Source organism: Limulus polyphemus, unplaced genomic scaffold (assembly GCF_000517525.1).
Source record: "Limulus polyphemus unplaced genomic scaffold, Limulus_polyphemus-2.1.2 Scaffold925, whole genome shotgun sequence".
In the NCBI taxonomy this organism is placed as follows: domain Eukaryota; kingdom Metazoa; phylum Arthropoda; class Merostomata; order Xiphosura; family Limulidae; genus Limulus; species Limulus polyphemus.
In genome coordinates, this window is record NW_013666535.1 from 49,771 (window position 1) to 69,051 (window position 19,281).

The 19,281-nt window shown below is 30.1% G+C and overlaps 1 protein-coding gene across 1 annotated transcript in view; it reads right to left on the minus strand.

The window, feature by feature from the left end:
• The window catches only part of LOC106461269 (cytoskeleton-associated protein 5-like), a 79,969-nt gene that overhangs the window by 31,557 nt on the left and 29,131 nt on the right, over positions 1-19,281 (minus strand). The window contains exons 14-23 of the mRNA XM_013921080.2: positions 19,013-19,123; positions 17,350-17,442; positions 16,805-16,990; positions 12,817-12,908; positions 12,479-12,536; positions 8,477-8,602; positions 7,751-7,896; positions 2,301-2,475; positions 1,582-1,695; positions 621-749 (exon numbers count right to left, since the gene is read on the minus strand). Coding sequence (XP_013776534.1) covers positions 621-749; positions 1,582-1,695; positions 2,301-2,475; positions 7,751-7,896; positions 8,477-8,602; positions 12,479-12,536; positions 12,817-12,908; positions 16,805-16,990; positions 17,350-17,442; positions 19,013-19,123 — 1,230 coding nt within the window. The remainder of the gene's footprint in view (positions 1-620; positions 750-1,581; positions 1,696-2,300; positions 2,476-7,750; positions 7,897-8,476; positions 8,603-12,478; positions 12,537-12,816; positions 12,909-16,804; positions 16,991-17,349; positions 17,443-19,012; positions 19,124-19,281) is intronic.

A 19,281-nucleotide genomic window follows, 5' to 3' on the forward strand; every position in this document is an offset into this window, starting at 1 on the left:
ACCAGTGCTGCATTCAACATACCACGTGACACACAAAAATCGACGTTTATCTGTTTTTTTTAATATTTACTTTCAAATTAAGAAATTGAGTAATGTATAGTTCTAAAATGTGAATTATAACCTACAGTCGGATACCAAATTTATGGACATAAATTCACGAAATAGTAGTTCAATACAATTTTGAAGGCAAGTAAACAAACGAGATGACATGGCTTTTCACTTATGACCCGTCTTGAAAGGGTTAAAATATCACAAATGAAATAATGACTATAATTTTTTGGTAGCATTATTTCCTGATCACTAATTTTTAAAAAAGTGATGCATTAGAAGGCTTTGTGATGGGAAATATGAAATGGGACAATTTCGAAAACACAAACACGAAAGTAGAATACTGTACACTTCTCAGAATTATATGTACTTTTGTATTACTACTAACACTAGTTTTGATTGATTAAAATAAAAGTTTAATATTAGAAAAAAACTGCTAAATTATTTTAAAATTTTGTTGCTATCTTGCTTTTCTTTCAATTTGTTAAGAAATAAGCACTGGAAAATTATGCCTACAAAGTAGTCAGTTCATATACAGAAAGTTAAAAAGTGCTTTTGCTAAGATTACTTACCTCAATTCGTTGGTAAGGATTTTCAGTACGTAGAGCATCACTCACCATCTCTCCATCAAAGAAAGCCAGCAGCCCAATCTGTTCATACCAGGTGTTCAGGCAGTTCAGTGCTGCACTTCTCACCATATTCTGGAAATATGTTTAAATTAAAGTTCATTTTTATTAATATGTGTCATGCACAAAGGTAAGTATATAATCAACATGTAGAGAACAGAACAATAGACTTGATTCTTCAGTGAATGATTAATTAGAAATAATAAATTGTAAGAATATTTCAAATTATCTGTTACAAATCATATATGACCCACATCCAGTTGTTGCACTGCTCTTCACCATCCTTGAAAACTTATCAATAGTTTGAAAATCCCTGATAAGGTTGTACTAATGTAATATAAAATACATTGTTGCTATCATGTCAAAACTGTGTATGCCAAAATCTCAATTTTACACATTCAGAGATACATTGTTTTGAACCTACAAAAAATAGGTGAAATTGACTAAAAGGTTTTGATACAGTGAAAAATGGAAGATGGATACATAGTTTTGACAGGATGTGAAACAACACTTTCTGCAACACTTCCATGTACAATACATGTAAAAATAAACTTGTATTGTTTTCTTACAACAGCAATGATATGCAAGATAACATCTGTTATGTAAGTAAGGAACAACAAAATTTTGAGCCACCCTCTATGTTTATTCACTGCAGTTATAAAGGCCAATAACACATCAAGTTAGCTATTTACTTATGCTCCAAAATAAATACATTACAGCGACACATTTTAGTCTAACAATGACTAAATTAATCATAACTGAAATTTACAGCACCAAATGTCCTGCTATATATCTCACTTAAATGCTCTCCCTTCCCTAACCTTTATAAAGCTTTGATACTCTTCCAGCAGAAATTTAAATTTTTGAGATAAGTTCTCTAATATTATAAAATGTGAATGAAACTCACTTTATTATCTCCAATAGCAGCAAACAAACCTGGTGCTATTATTCTCACATGATGTTTACAATGTGGTCCTAAGGAAGTGCCAAGAGTATTACATATAGACAAGGACTGAATGGCCTAGAAGAGTGAAAAAAAAACAATCTTTATTACTTCAAAAATCATGTTCATCTGTTAAAGATCTATATTTAGTTTCACAATTTTGACTCATTATATAATACTTTTACAAGTATTTTTATGAAACATATACAACAGATCAAATACGTAGAAATACATTACATTACAACAAATCTTAAGCCACCAGGAGCAACTGTCACAACAATAATTTCTTGGAAAAGCAGTTATAAGTAAGTCTTATAAATTTGAAATATACAAATAAGTTACAGAGGAGATATTCTTTTTTAAATACTGTTATGAATGTTATGGTTGGCAATAACAGTTTAAGATAATACCATTAAACAAGAGAAAAGTGGACCATAAAACAAAGATGGGGATCAGAGTGCAATGGTAGTTTTTTTTTACTAAATTTCTTTATGAAGTTTTTCATTCTACTACAGTGTAAATAAGCTAATACTCACCTTGTTACATGAAAGGTTTTTTTTGTAGCCAAGACAACTACAAGAAAAATTGTGTTACTGCAGTAAAAAACTTGATTATTTGCTTTATATGCCTAACTACTACAAAGCACACTATGAAATAAAATATCAGAAGTGTTGAGGTATTACCATGTTCTTGTTGGAGTCCGTTAGACGAGCAACTAATGCTGAAGGTAAATCCCCTAACTCGGGCTTGATGAACTTGGCATCAGCTAGAACAGATGATATTTTCTGTAATGCTTCGGCTCGAACCTTCCAACTTTTGTCTGACATTTCAGTCAAGATGCTGTCTGTGATATGACTACTGCAGAATATATTCATACAAACCTAATTTTTAACAGATATTTCTTACAATGTCTGGCATATAACTGTCTTTTGATCAAAAAAAAAATAAATTTCAAAATTTTATTTCAGTTCGATCCCTTTATTTTGTTCTAAACACAACAGGACCTTTCCATGCAAATTAAAACTTATCTATCTTACAAGGCAAAAATTTATTTTCAATCTTCTAACTATACTAACATCATCTTGATTTTCTAATATTTTACCTTACTCATTTATAAACCATAGCTGCATAATTTGTTTTTTATCTTTTTAATCCATTTTTTTTGTTTAATTAAATTCAAGTTTCACAAAAATTGCAGGTGTTTTTACTTCACTTCTTCTGCCTGTTATCCAATATTCAATTATGACATTTTAAGAAACACTTGCTGGTTGCTACAACACTTTTCCTGATACTGCAGAAATACTTAGTTTTTATACTATCAACCCCCATGGTAATGAGCTAAAACTACATTATTCATTTGTCATGACTAGATAAAATTTCAAGAGACTTAATTTTTTAATCTTATTCTTTTCATTTCTTGGTAAATTTTGCTGAAGGTGATAGTCTAAGGCCACTGGTTTTCAAGTAAACCAGGCCAGCATAGCTTTAAATACAAATATTAGTTTTAGCTTTCTCAAACTGGTACAATACCATATCCCAATGGAGAACACTACAAAATAGATTAATTAATAACATATAAAGTCAGAAAACTTTGCTTAAAAGATCAGCATGTAAATAAGTTGCAATTCAAGATGCTATACAGTTACTTGTTAGTGAGAATACCATTGATATAATAACCTTTCAGGGTTATATATCTCACAATGATTCTATTAACCCTATATACATGAGTGGGGAAGGGGTCAAAATGCATGTCACGACTTTTACAGTAACATTCAAAAGTAAATTAAACAATGGTTCAAAGGGCAATAAAACAATAAAATTTAATTATAAATAGATAGATGTTTAAAGCCACTTAGGATAAATAAATGTAGTTTCAGGTTACAATTTGAAGTATCCCCCCCCCCCCCAAAAGGGGGGGGGGGAATTTAGTTCTGTTTTTGTTTTTTTTGGTGGATACGAGGTCGGTCAAATTAACCAACGTTGTGTAGAGTTAGGGTAGAGAAAATACATAAAATTTTAGTGAAAACAAACATTTGAAATGTATTTAGGAGGTTTTAGAGAATATATATACAAATCAAAACTGAGATTTTTTTAAATGAAGTATTTTTAATTTTAACATGAAAATCAGTTTGCACACTAAATATTCAAAACAAATACTTGATAAATTCATGGAAAATCTTTAGTAAAAATACTTCATTAAAAAAAAATATTTTTTTTGTGTACAAAATACCTGTAATGTGTACTAAAAGTCTGAAATTTTGTGGATATACACATACTGTATTAAAAGTTACAGTATTAAAACTATATATATAAGTGAAAATGGTCTCATAGTTAGTCCCAGGGACTGAGCCTGTATTGAGAGAGTTAAAAGACTTTTGTTGAAAAAATTTTGAATTTTTAATGAAGTATTTTCACTAAAACTTTCTGTGAATATATGGAGTCAAAGTGTGATTTTTAAGTTAAGAAAAACTACTTTTCTTCATCTGAAAATTGTCAAATTTCAATTGTGTAATCTCTAAATCTTCCAAGTAAATTTCAAACATTTAATCTGTTATTTCCCCCACCCTAACTCTATACGAAGTCTGTCAATTTGACCAATCTTGTAACCACCATAAAAAACAAAACAAAATAAATCTAAATTGCTCTTTTTTTCTTTCTAGAATAACTTCAAATTGTAAGAGGATTGTTTGTTTTTAAATTTCACGCAAAGCTACATGAGGGCTATCTGCGCTAGCCATCCCTAACTTAGCAGTGTAAGACTAGAGGGAAAGCAGCTAGTCATCTCCACCCACCACCAACTCTTGGGCTACTCTTTTACCAACGAATAGTGGGACTGACTGTCACATTATAACGCCCCCATGGCTGAAAGGGCGAGCATGTTTGGTGTGACGGGGATTCAAACCCACGACCCTCTGATTGCAAGTAGAGCGCCCTAACCACCTGGCCATGCCGGGCCATTGTAAGAAGAAGCTACATTTGTTTATACTTAAATTTTATTGTCCCTTAAACCATGTTTAACTAATATTCACACCACACAAGTTGTAAATCACTTCAAAAACATACAGTTCACATTACCCTATTAAATTCCGCAAGGCACTGGCTACTTGTGAGGTGCTTCCAAGAGTACTATGTGAACATTTATTATCATTATTCTCTTTCTTAACTAATCTAACCTATCTAATAATGTAATAAATTTCTTGAGTTTTATTTACTTTTATAATAAATAAGCATGAAAAACAAGAAATATAATACATCGATCATCATTTGTTTATGCTGCCGACTGTCAATGAAACTACTACACTAAATAATTTTTTATTTAATTAAATAATGCACCTAAGAACACAATTTAACCCGATTACTACCAGCTACTAACTTTCTGCGTAGCCAATGCAAGTCTTGCTATATTTCATTCCAACAATAAAACTAGTGGATGAAACTGTTTGAAACTTCATACATAAATGTACGTAGTTTAAGAAACATAAAGCCTGTTACTTTTGATAAATTTAGTTATTTTGCATTATGATCTTTAATATCTTGGAAAATTACATTAGAGAATGGTATTTATAAGAAATGATTACAATATTTATATTTGTTCCAGATTTGAACTTATTACTTTTTTATGTTTTAGTAGATTATTTTGAAATCCAAAAAATTTCTATTGTCCATAAAATGCAAATTTTATCTATTTTTAATAATCACGTACTCTCCTTATGATTTCAAGTAATATACAAGACCCCAAAATAATATTTGTAAGTAAACCTAAACAATAAATAAGTATTTTTATTTTTAACTAGGATTTCATGTTTATATATGTAATAAAAACATTAATTTTGTTTCATAAATGTATTTTTATTTCAAGTTTATGTTTATGTTTCATTGCAGCCATACTTTTGTTTATTGTGCTGAATAAATCGTGAGGTTAGCAGCGTGAACTTTGTACATTTGCCATAAACTATCATGCCTGTTAGTGGTCACTCTCATTCAGTCCAGCGCAGGCACGTTTCAACATTACTGTAGATATGGTAGTAAGAAAGCTTTTCGGTACTTGAATATCATTTCTTTGAACTTTCAAACAAGTTTATTTCAACATATGTCCATGTATGTTATTTCACTATATAGACAAAACTAATTGCCACTACTAGCAAATGTATGTAATACTAACAGTTTACAGTACACCTGACCCTAGTTACTTGATACATCCTGTTAGAAGAGATTACCAAATGATACAGACACGATAATTTACAAAGAAAATTACTTTACAGCACTTAAAAGATTAGTTCTGGTCACATTCCTCTCATTATAGGTAAGATTTATGTTGGAATTTGAAACTTAAGCTCTTCAGTGTATTGAGACCCCAACTGTGAGAATGTCATAGCTTCCCTGTATTATTGAGACAAATGTATTTAGTCTGTTTCACAACCAACATATGAGTTTTATTGTTGTCACTTGTATACAGAGTTTTAAACCATTTGCCAAATATCAGAATAAACTTTATATATATCAGTTAGACTGTTTTAATTCTAAAGCAATAACAACAGAAGTGTGGGTCTTACTACAAAGTAAAGATTGTAAGAAGGAAAAATATTAAATTCTTATGTGGTACTAGTAGTATTACATACAAATCACACAAGTTTATCATTCTAAATACTGAATCATATTATTATTATGAATTAAATATAAAATTACACTAAATTATTGAACTTAAAACTACAAATTTAAATGCAAAAGAATATAAAAATCACAAACTCTTTCAGTTCAGAGTGCTAAGCCTAATTCGTGTAAAGACCTTGCACTCGCCACTCAATAGCTCTTAACCCTAACAATCGTGGATCAACATCTTTCCTAAAAAAATATATCTATTTTGAGTTAATTTTTCAATATAATGATTAATATAAATAGATATACGATGCAGCATGACTTAAGCTACTATAGAAAAATAATAAAAGTCACGTACATCCCATGCAGTTTTTTCCAGAAGCAAGTTTTCTAACGCTTATAGAAAAGTACTATTGGCCAATACTAAATACAACCTCTACATAAAATGGCAGTTACTTTAATAAGCACCACCCACATTCATATTGTAAAATCCAGAGAAAATGTTTCATCACATGCTTTTCTTTTCATCCTATGATTTGTCAAACATATAATACAGAGATTGGAATAACATGGTACTGAAATTGACACCTTCGACTAGGATTGGCTAAAAGTTTTACAACTGAGGTTTAACACGCCCAGACACTGTTTTATAAAGAAAACAGACTAGAAAAAGGTTTAGGTACCAATCATAGATGGCAGGACCAGTGCTGAAGTGGAAGGAAACATATTTTTTAAATTTTGAAAAAAAATTTTCTTCTTAGAGGGCACTTATTTACAGTCTCAAACATATTTTAAGATTTTTTCATTAAATTCCTCTTTAAACTTCATTAAATAATACAATTTTGTACAAATAATTGAATGTTATGCCACTATTTACAAAAATAAAATATGAAATCCAATAAAAGATAAGTTTCTATATTTTTCAATTCACAAATGTGATTTTGCCCTCAAATTGTGATCTCCCACTATAGATATTCACAGACCAGAATTTAAAATAAGAACCCTTCATTTTCTTTATTTTTTGAGCCATCAATAAATTTGTTACACTCAAAGAAGATCCTCCCAATTATTCATTTATTTAGAAATACTTATTAACTCATGCTTATTTGTCTACGGTACATGTTTATAACCAAAAGATGGCCATTTTGTGAAGTATGTGATTATGATATCTTTATGTTAACTTATATCAGTAAAAGGCAACATTTTTGATGCAGCTTTTAATAAGTGAAGACCAAAGTTGGTACTCCAGTAAATAATATGTTTTAAACCTTTTTATAAGTGATTTGGAAAGCCAGAACATGTAGAGTAGTTTTGAGGCATTCTGTTTCACTGTTTGCATTACTGTTATCTTTTTAAAATGCATATTTCAAAGCTACATGAATTATTTCAAGGACAGCCAACCTAGTGAAGACAATTAGGTAAATTCAGAATTATAGAATTTATAGCAAACATTAATTCTCCAGTATGGGTCGGGTCCAACTGACCAACCCCATGCATGTAGGATTAAACATTATAGTAATATTAGACATTCAGTTACCTGATATCTGTTCGTGGAACAAGGTCAGAAGCATTGATTAGTGGTTGGTTGTCAGTATCTTCACCATCATCTTCACCAGCTTTATCACTTTTTTTACCCCTGCTTCCCAGACCTCGGATTGGAGCAGGTGGTTTTACATCTTGAAACTATGACAAAATTTCAACATAAGCAATATTAAACTATATACAAACAAAAGTAGCACTAGCATTATGGATCAATTTGTATATTTCTGTAAATAGCAGGTCTAAATTCACAAAATCTAAAGAAAATCAGTGGAACTAATCATTTCCTCTATTAACCCCCTAAACATTATATGTTAAACAACAGCTAATAAATTCATGTTGCATTTCTTATGAATTATTTAAGGTTTGTGTTCCATAGACTTACATTTTAGATGGTTAAAAAAGAAGCAAATATTCCATCAGACTGTAAACACATGCAAATGCTGGGATGTTTTTTTCAACAAGAAATGACATTTAATATTTTATACACTGGTAAAAGTGCTTAACACAAATATACTCTTGCACCTCACCTTCCAAGTTCGGTTTTGACACCAGTGTTAACAAGTTCCATTATAATATTTGGTTAAAACATACTGATATAACCAAAAAACAACAACAACAACAAAAAAAAAACATAACGACCAGTTCCAATGGGACATGAATGTTTTGTTGTAACATCAAACAATTTGATTCTAAATTCGATACAATAATGTAAATACCCCACCTTTGATAGCTCTGAGTCTATCTGCTGAAGAAGAGCAGCCTTTTCATCTTCAAACAAAACTCGCAGGGTTTTTCCCATATACATATACATCACTCCAAGCAAAGTAATGGCAGAACTTCTTACAGCCTGTTGGAAACACATACAAACAATCTCCCTTTATATAAACTACATTAACACTTATCACAATGGAAACATTTAACTAAAGTGCATGAAACTTAAAACAAACTTATTAAATAGTATCTAGTTTTGGTTTTAAGGAATTCACATAATTTGATTTAGCTTATCTATAATTTTTTTATGCTGTGAAATTTTCAAAATTTTGTTGAAACACTTTTATGAAAGAAACAGTAAGACTAATTCCTTTCATTTAGCTTATCTATAATTTTTTTATGCTGTGAAATTTTCAAAATTTTGTTGAAACACTTTTATGAAAGAAACATTAAGACTAATTCCTTTCATTTTAAAAATCATTTTTTTTAATGTTGATTTTCAATAACATGATTCTTTTGAGCCTTTGTTTTGCTGAATGCAATAGTAACCACTTGTGGTTATAAACTGTAAAAAAATGTGAATAAACTGAGAAAGATTCATCAGTGACCTAAAACAACCTTCAAGTTCATGTGAAGTCAAGCTAGGTAACATTTTTGCTAACAGTATTGTTGTTTGAAAACATAAACTTATATTTGCTAAATATACTTTGTTTTCAATAAATTATATGTTCTTTTATTTATGTGCATAGTTTGAATAAAAAACTTAACAATAACATTCAACAAGTAAGGATTTGAGTCACTGAAATATTTGCTATTGCTACCATACTTAAATTTTGAACCTCAATATGCAGGTGCATACTAGACACCTGAAAGGTGCTCACAAAGGGTAAATACATTTTTTTTAAGTTTATTTTTTTTAATTTCGTGCAAAGGTACACAGCGGCTATCTGCATTAGCCGTCCCTAATTTAGCAATGAAAGACTAGAGGGAAGAGAGCTAGTCATCACCAACCACTGCCAACTCTTGGGCTACTCTTTTACCAAATTACTGTCACATTATAATGCCTCAATGACTGAAAGGGCAAACATGTTTGGTTGGACGAGGATTAGAACCCATGCCAGGCCCATTTTTTAAGAAGCTTATTTTGATGACTGAAGCAGTAACCATTTCCAACTACAAAACTTAGAAAGATTTGTTTGTGACCAATGACTTCATCTTTGAAAATGGCATCACTGTAAATTTTGTCAAATGATATATCACAGTTTTTGCAAAGAATATTCTTAGTTGAGGTCAATCTATACATAGTAAATAGTTTGTTTTCAACAAATATTACTTGTGTATTCTTTGAATTTCATAAACTTAATAGTACATTCAATACTAAAAAAAAAAAAAAGATTTAAATCATCCATATAGTTTGTCATCACTTACTGTAATGGCTATATCTAACATACATGATGTTTTGTCATGTAAGAATATTCCTGCATTTTTCAGAGGCATAATTTCACACAAACATTATGAGGAATGAAAAAAACACCAAAAGAACTTATTGAAAAAATTCTCAGATCTGTGGTTTGTTCCTAAGCATTGAAAATTTGAAATCAGGATCCCTTTCTCACTCTTACAGGAGCTCCAGGTAACTAACATGTTGATAACCATAAATCACTACTAAAGCCATATCATTTAGCCTACAATAATGTTGATGTAGAAGATTATGTAAAGTTTTGTGTTGTTATACAAGGAACATTAAATCTAATAATAGTGCATAAAGAAAACCACTAGTGTTTATGTGTTCCATAAGTAAGTATACTATATTATTTCTTTAATGCTACTTTCCTTAAAGTATTGGTTGATATATTTAATGTATCTTTTATATATATTATGTTTTTATTATAAAGATAATTTTGCATTCTCAGCTAAGTATATGGATTTAGGACTAACATAAATCTAAGGTGGGCAAATTTTGCAAGATATTATTGTCATTAAGGTAAAAAAATACCTCTAACAGTGAGGGTACTCAACTATTGAAACAATGTGTTCTAATATTTGTAAGTGAGAATTTAAGAACAGTATAGTTAACTCTATGGTTATGGGCACCCCTGTACTGCACATCACAAGGTTTAATATTGTTACATTTAAAATTCAATTAACCAACCTTACAATCAACGTATGCCAATGAAATTAGCATTAAAATTTACAATATAGTTCAAAATTTTATATTAGCCAAGTTTTAATTCCTCTATTTCAAAAGAAATCTTAAAAAAAAATTCTTACACTTCAGTTTGATGCAAAAGTTCATATGACTTAACTCCTAGACTTTGTAACTTAAATACTTCTTGACATACACTAACCTTCTAAGTATAGATAGAATCTAGGTTAATTGCTCTGTTTATACAATCTTCTTTCAAGCTCCTTAGAGTATGTTCAGAGAAAAGAAAAGAAATTCTCCAGAACTATAGTGGTAATTTCTCAGCCAATTATAATTAGATGAACTAGATGTTTATAACCAATAGAAAGACTACATTTTAAAACACAATCCCCCGATAGTTATTTGTAAGTTGGCACGAAGAATTCCATAGAGAACATCAAACCACTATTAGAATTGTTGCTGCTTTTGTCCTTGCTAGCACTTTAGCATTGTTTCTCATCTATAAATATGTTAGTTAGACAATTACTGTATTTATGTTTTAGTTTTATATTTTAGTTACTTATGTGTTATTTAAGTCTTAAAATCCATATTAGAAAGGTTTAATAATTTTCTAAAATATGAGCCAAACTGCCTCGGTTCAGACTTAGTATAGTAGGTGAATGCACCAACATTCTGACAAAGGCTAAAGTGTCTCTGCTTATGATACCCTAATATTGCCCGAGAACACATAACACAATAAGTAATAATGCTAAAGTATAGGAAAGGGAAATAAAACATCATTCTTTTTGTACAAAATACTTTTAATCTTACCAATTGTTGTGAAGATATGTCAAGAAAGCTCAGTTATTGTTAGTATTGTTGAACTGTGTATCATTCTCCATACAATAAGTAGCCAAATGGATTCAACCCCATAACCATAAGGTTAATTAGCTATACTTTGTTACAATCTATGTAGGTAGCCTGCCTTAATAAGAAGTTAATATTACAAAATACAACCATTTTCTTTATTGCCTTCTTTTAAAAAGATGAATTTTTTCAGTAATTACTCAGAGCCCAAATATGACATCACAGAACTGTAGTGACAGAGAAAGAAAATGACTTGAATAATAAACGGATCATAATATGTTTCCCAGCAATAATAGCTTCTTAGTAAAGATTTGTTGTAAGGATTTGTTTGTTTTGAATTTCATGCAAAGTTTCATGAGGGCTATCTGCGCTAGTCATCCCTAATTTAGCAGTGAAAGTCTAGAGGGGAGGCAGCTAGTCATCTCCAATCACCACCAACTCTGGGGCTACTCTTACCAAGGAATAGTGGGATTGACTGTCACATTATAACGTCTTTATGGCTGAAACGGCAAGCATGTTTGGTGGGACGGAGATTTGAACCCACATTGTAAGGAACAGAAATGGTATAAAAAAATTAAACTTCAAAAAGGTGCCTTTAAAATAAGTACAAATATTTCATTACGAAAAAAGAATTCAAAACAAAGAAATTAATTCCACTATCAAACATGTGAGAATAAATCACAATACTGATCCCCAATTTCAAAATATATATTTCACTATAAACATGTACTCCCTGGAGTCCCTATGGCAGTAACTAAAAAAATCTTTGTCAGTTGACTTGCAAACATCAGAAAATGTAGGCAAGGCCAATTATAAATAAAGCAATATTAGGCCCTTGCAGAAAAGAAAAAGCAAATTTAGCCTAAAGTTAAAAATTGAGGATTTCAGTGTAAATTACTTAATTTTAACTATGAACTCAGGTAGCTAATAGGCTTAATAACTATAATATTAATTTTCACTAGTCTATATTAATTATAGAACATTTCCATTTCAAAATCGAATAGCATAAAAACTACTTACAGGATTTGTAGCAGACAAAGCTTTCTTGATATGTTCTACAACTTCCTTTATATTGATTCTAGAAATACATAAAACCAAAACCACAATCAAATGCTTGAACTACTGAAAAGCAACTTAACTAAGACTTTTTGAAAACATGCCATTATGATTTACAAACTATAAAAATTCACAAAACACAACACTCAAGTTCTTAAGAACATTAGCATAAAAGCTTCTGAATATTATTATGTAATATTTTGATATTAAACATGAAACCAAACAGAAAACATTTTCAATCAATAGAATACACACATTAACAACTCACGACCTATAATACAATATCCTTTAAAGAAACCTACTTTAATCCAAATTCTTTAAGGGATGTTGCAAGCCAATTCAGAGCTTCCGACTGATTTTTTGGACTTCTTTGTGTAAAAACTGTATTTAAAACCTGAAGAAAAAGAATTGTTTATATGATAATGAATAAACTCATGTATCATATTACAATAAAACTGTTTTACATCAATGTGTCATTTCATCTTTTATTGAAGGGCATAAACTGATTTTTCTTTTTAATTTTATTCAAAAAAAAGCTAACTTATTGCAAACAGAATTAGTTTATACAATTCTACAATACTTTCTGCACTCAGAATAGAGAATATTCCTGGCATATAACAAAACTATTATTAATCCTCTCACTATGAGTAGGTCAAATTGTACCTGTCAACATTTTAGAGTTACATTCAAAATTGAATTAAACCATTTTATCATTACTGAATACAAAAATATTTGGCATCAAAATGTAGTTAATCAATCAAATTTTAATATTATATAGTATTAAGTTCTTAATTTTATGGTGAAATGTTTAAAAAAATCCTCAATCTACCCTAGTATGAAAATTGTGACATTTGATTTCTAGGCTTTCCCTCTTCTCTAATTTATTTAACACTGCTTTGAGAAATATGAAATTTAATGTAAATTACTCATTATAATATAGGTATTACTAACACAAAGCATAATTTTTATAGCCTTCAATCTTATTTGATTACAGAACCATAAACTAGAAAACCATTCACATGCCACACCCACTTATCACATCCTCTTTCACAAATTGCTAATAGTTCTAACATTTTATAACCAAGATAAAGCAATCTATCAAATCACATTATTATACAACATTGTTTTCTCTAAAGAGTATTGTCTATTTTGCCTCCAGTTTGAAAATTTCTCTCACGGTATTCACATCAGCAAGCTTACCTATATTTTTAAAGGCTCTTATCACATAGTTAGAAAGTCATATAAATTATTATTCGTTTTTCTTAGGTGCATTATTCAATTAAATATAAATTATTTAGTGTACTAGTACCATTAGTATAAGAAAAAGAAGAGGAGGAGGACCAAGGTAAATACTAAATTTCATGTTTTTCATGTGTATTCTTTATTTATCATTATAAAAGTAACTAAAATATAAAAATTAGAAACTTATTAAGTAAGGTAATGAAAAATAATTCTTCATATGGTCTGCTTGTGAAATACATAATTCAATATGATAACTGGAGCTATGCATTCACCAAGTGGCTTACAACTTGTGTGTCAAGATTATTAGTTACACATGGGGCAATAAAACAATAAAGGTAAAGTAGAAATAGATGTATATTGTTACTAGCTTTAAGCAATTTAGGATAAACAACTATAGTTTACTGTTAATATTTGCAGTCATTCTAGAAATAAGAGTAATTTAGATTTATTTTGTATTTTCTTTATGGTGGTTACGAAATTGGTCTAATTGACCAAATGCATATAGTTAGGGTAATGATAACAACAGGTAAAAGTTAAAGATTTCATGGAAAAAACAAACAAAAACGTTTGATATTTATTTAGGAGATTTTAGAGATCACACAAATGAAATTTGACAATTTTCAGGTGAAGAAAAGTATTTTCAATCTTAATATCAAATAACTTTGCACTCACAGCACTCTGACTCCACATATTCATAGACAAATCTTTAGCAAAAATACTTAATTAAAAAATCTGACATTTTGCATACAAAAGATTTGTAATGCTTACTCAGAGCTTGACAAACTTCATGGAGATACACAAAACATGTTAGAAGTTATAATATGGAATATCTGATGGTTACTTTGGGGTTACAAACCCAGTCAAATTGACCAAGCCCATAATGAGAAGATTAAAGAAATCTACATTAAAACCAATTACCATTAAATGCAAACTAAAGAACACAATCAGATACTAACTTGAAAGATTAGAATACAAGATTCAAAACTAATTAAGTCAACTGAAAGCAAAACCAAGAATTAAAACCACAAAATATGAGTATGTATTGCTTTATGGAGATGCAAACACACAGACATACACATATATATATAGAAAGAAATTGTATGTTTCCCATTTTAAATTACCAAAGAGAAACAAGAAAGAAAGGGGATATTTTACACACATTTGAATTATTCTGTTCAGATTTAGTCAGGGAAAAAAACAAAGTTTCTGGAATAATATAAAACAACTATGGAGGCATTCAACCCTGAGAGAAGAGATATTACAATGACAGTTACAAAATTAGTTGTTTTATTTTTAATACCCAGTTTGCAAGTTATTTTTTTTGTTTTTCAATTCTGAATATAGAGAATTGAGCCATTTGCAGTATCTGGAATCTGAATTAACAATCAACATGACCCTATCCAAATTCCCACACAAAACACAGTAGTGATCTCAAACGTTGCACATTACAAGATCTGTTCTCTCGGCTGTCTTCTTCACAGGTTCTGTCAACAGAGATGCCAGAGGAAGACATACACCACCAATGTGTGTTAAAGCAGTATTGCAACATGTCTAGTCATCACTGTCTTTGTTGTGATGGTTTCTGCTAGGAATCATAAAGGCAGTAAAGTGTTTTTTTTTAGGTTAACAGATCATGACCTTTATCAGAGTACATTTTTATTGTTCTAAAAAATCTTCATTAAACCAATTACCATTAAATGTAACTCCATAAAAATGTCTGATCAATAAAACAGACACATCAAAAACTCATGATCTAAGGATATAATATACTTTAAAGAAACCATAACATTCCTCTTTAGCCAACCAATCCCGACTCACAAACTGGGTATTAAAAAACCATTCAATGTTATGCAGCAGAAGCTTCATCTATGCTGATGATACAGTAATAATGAATCCAAAATAACCATCAAGCTTCCAAAGAAATAATGACACAATCTCACATTTCAAACAGCCTAAAATCCCGTTTAACTATTAGATGAAAATGAAGTATAAAATAAATTTATAACTTGAAAACCAAAGATAGATACTGGTTAAAATTACAGAGGGCAGAATTAATTACTTTAAGAATTTAATAGTTTTTACAATCCAGCCACAAATTCTACCTACTAAGAACTTTCAATTAGCAGTCTTATCTATATTTATAAAAGTAAAATATTTGTTTGTTTATCTGTCTGCATGATCTTTGGACCAATCTTAATCAAACTTAATAGGATGATACATTGGTCCAAGAGGCATGCCATAGGGCAGTTATCACACAGCCCCATCCACACTGGGCCATGCCCACAGCAAAAAACATGTTTGATTAGCTAATGACTCCACAGTCCTGGACCAATTATTATTCCTAAATTTTTTTTTCTTAAAACTTTTTTTTTTAATTTTTCTTGGAAAATTTTGAGTTCTTTCATTAAAAATGTCAAACATTCATATTTTTGCCAGAAAAAATTGCAACCAAATCACAAGGGCAGACCTTTAAAGTGGCAGGTATGGTTACATGTGAAAACCTCTTGCTTTTCATATAGTTAATTCTGTGTTGGGTGTTCAAAAGTAGGATTACCAAAAAATCTTTATTTTGGCCCAAGAAGGATGAAGAACTTCTAATGTGGTCTATCAAGAAGCTCTGAGTGTATCAACAAACACCAAGACTATAGAAAAGGATTAGTAAAAGTAATTGAACATCATTTCTGTAGTGTGGAATATAGAAGGTGTGAAATAAATTATGCATATAAATACAAACTCTTGATTTAATTTGTTAGTTCAAGGCCTACATTCAATCTGTATGGCACTGAACAAATGCCTCAGCTTGGTTATAACATTTCTTAATTAACATACAAGTTGTAAGACTTGACGTTTCACATTAATGCTTTTTCTGAAATATTCAATAAAAATTCATATTTATTGATATACTGAAGCTAGAAACTACATTTACTTTGTTAAAATTCAAAATATATCAAGCTGTTTTGATTCTGTTTAGGTTCTCTCACATCATTATATCAAAACCCTTATATAAAATGTCATTAATACAAAAAATTTTGACACAAAAATGCTTGCCTCTGAGCTGATGTAATCCAAGCTGGTCGCTTCTGCTAAAGCTGTAATTGATGCACCAGCAATACTTCCATTTTTTGCATCCCCAATTTTCTCCACTACATCATTCAAACAACTTTCAACTGTGCACTTGGAAACTGGAGAATTCTCGGCAATGTAAGTTAAAATTTCAAAACGCATTTTTAACACCTAAAAATATAAATTCATAATATATACAAGTTCTATATAAAAATACTTTTGGTAGCAGTCACTAGAACCAGAAAATAAAACTTAAATCTTACAATAATAGGATTCAAAAACTGATTGTAAATTGTTGTTTTTTTAAATCCAAAAAATATAATTTTGAGATTTACACAGAAATAAAAAAATAAACAGAATTCTTTAGATTAGGGTTTCTCAACTTTTTGCACCTCAAGGACCACATATGCAGTTGATGACATGTTACTTTACAGCAATCACAGTTATCTTGACCCACAGCAGTCCATAACTGCATCTCATAGCCTACCCATTTGAGAATCACTGCTTCAGATGATATAAAAATATCTCACCTGAAAATTGTTTTCCTTGAAGCCTGGTTTTTTGGCCAATATTTTTATAAGAACTTGGCTTGGAATATTTTCTTTTTCCATCCCATGTACTATCTGAAAATCAAGATTTGGTTAGAGCACCTGATATTTTTATAGGTTCATAGAAAATAATAATTTTGAAGTCATTCAGTAGAACATAGTATGCAAAGCAACTTGCAAAAAATTAGTTCTCAAATCTTAGAAATAAAAACATCTTAAAACTTCAATTTACTGTAATCTAGACTAAAACATTCCACTAACTTTGAAGAAATGAAACAAAGATATAACAGGGATTTTAACTTTTTGCATTTCTGGGAGACTATAGATTTGGGGAGAGCAACTACCTATTATCCTGAGTGATTTAGTAGTGTCTGTCTGGACTAATCTTTCATTATTGAAGCTTATCTATGGTTTCTGTTTACACACTTTGCTTTGTCTGTAAGATCTTTATTTCTTTAGAAATATGTTGTTCAACAACTGTGTGATTTTGTGGTAATATTTTTGCCTCAAAATAAGTCTGCTATTTTCTTTATCTGCTGATAGGTTCATGACATTTTGATCTCTTTGAAATAACTGATAACTAATTTGGGATCTGGACAAGTTGGGATTTATAGGCTTAGAGATCTAAAGAACACATAACAAATCAGAGATGTCATATATAAACACAAAAAACATTTCTGAGATACAGATTTAGAAGTTATCAACCTTTGGTATCCCCAGTCTTAACTAACAGCTTTACCACTGAGTTTTTCCCGAAAAAGTTGCACTGAAAATGAAAAACTACACAACAACAACAAGAAACCTACATTACAGCCACACTCCAGCAAGCCCACAATAAAAACCACATACTCATCAATCTCTTACTGAGGTCAAATTCATCATGACATCATGAAGATCACACTATGTCAAAGCTGTCGTGACATCATCACCAAGCTTGTACTGACATTTAGGTCATCATAATATGATCATCAATTTCTCACCAAAGTATGCATCACTGTGACATAATTATATGCTAATCTTCTTCATACAAAAAGACCTAAAGAAGGATTAGGGAAGTTACCCAAAATCTGTCCACCAACTCACCGATCCAGACGATTCAGTTGAAGTACATAATATGTCTTCTCTCTGATTTTCATATTATTTTGTTTTACACAGCATTTACTCTTAACTGTAATAGCTAAAATATTACACTAGGGTGATCACATCATCTAACAGAATTGAAAACAACAAAAAACTGCAGATATTAAGCTCTGTAACTATGCAAAGCTCATTTTAATATTTTTCAAATATCTGTAACATTGTATTTTCAGAAACTAGTTTTTTACTACTATCAAGACAGACATTTATTTTAGGTTTGACGTTTTAATTATTAATTTTGTTCAATGCATAATATTCACTTATCTATATAACAGCAATATGAAAACTTTCTAATGGTACTTCCAGTGTTCTTGCATCCTCACATAAAAACTGATTTTTATATTGCTTATAAGATACAATGAGATAAAATTAGTATTTAATTCTATTAATTAGGAATTGTGTGTTATTACGTTTATTGACTATAATCGATTCTAATCCTATTATCACACATACACTACATCAAGACTTCCTACAAATATGCTCTGCTTAAATACACACACACACACACCTCTGTAAACTTTTCAATTGCTGCTAAACGTTCCTTCCAATTGGTATTTGTCAATCCAATAACCACTTCATCTGAAAGAATATCCGATGCTTGGGAAACTACTTCTTCATCCTAGAGAAAGAAATCGTTTTTTTTACTAGTACACACAAAGTTCAGTAAAAATATTTTCTATATATAATATAGGTGTGTACACCTTTTTAAATGTTACAGACAATTCATAGGGTAAAGCTTCCCCTTCATACTATGAAAGGATTATATTATGAATCAGG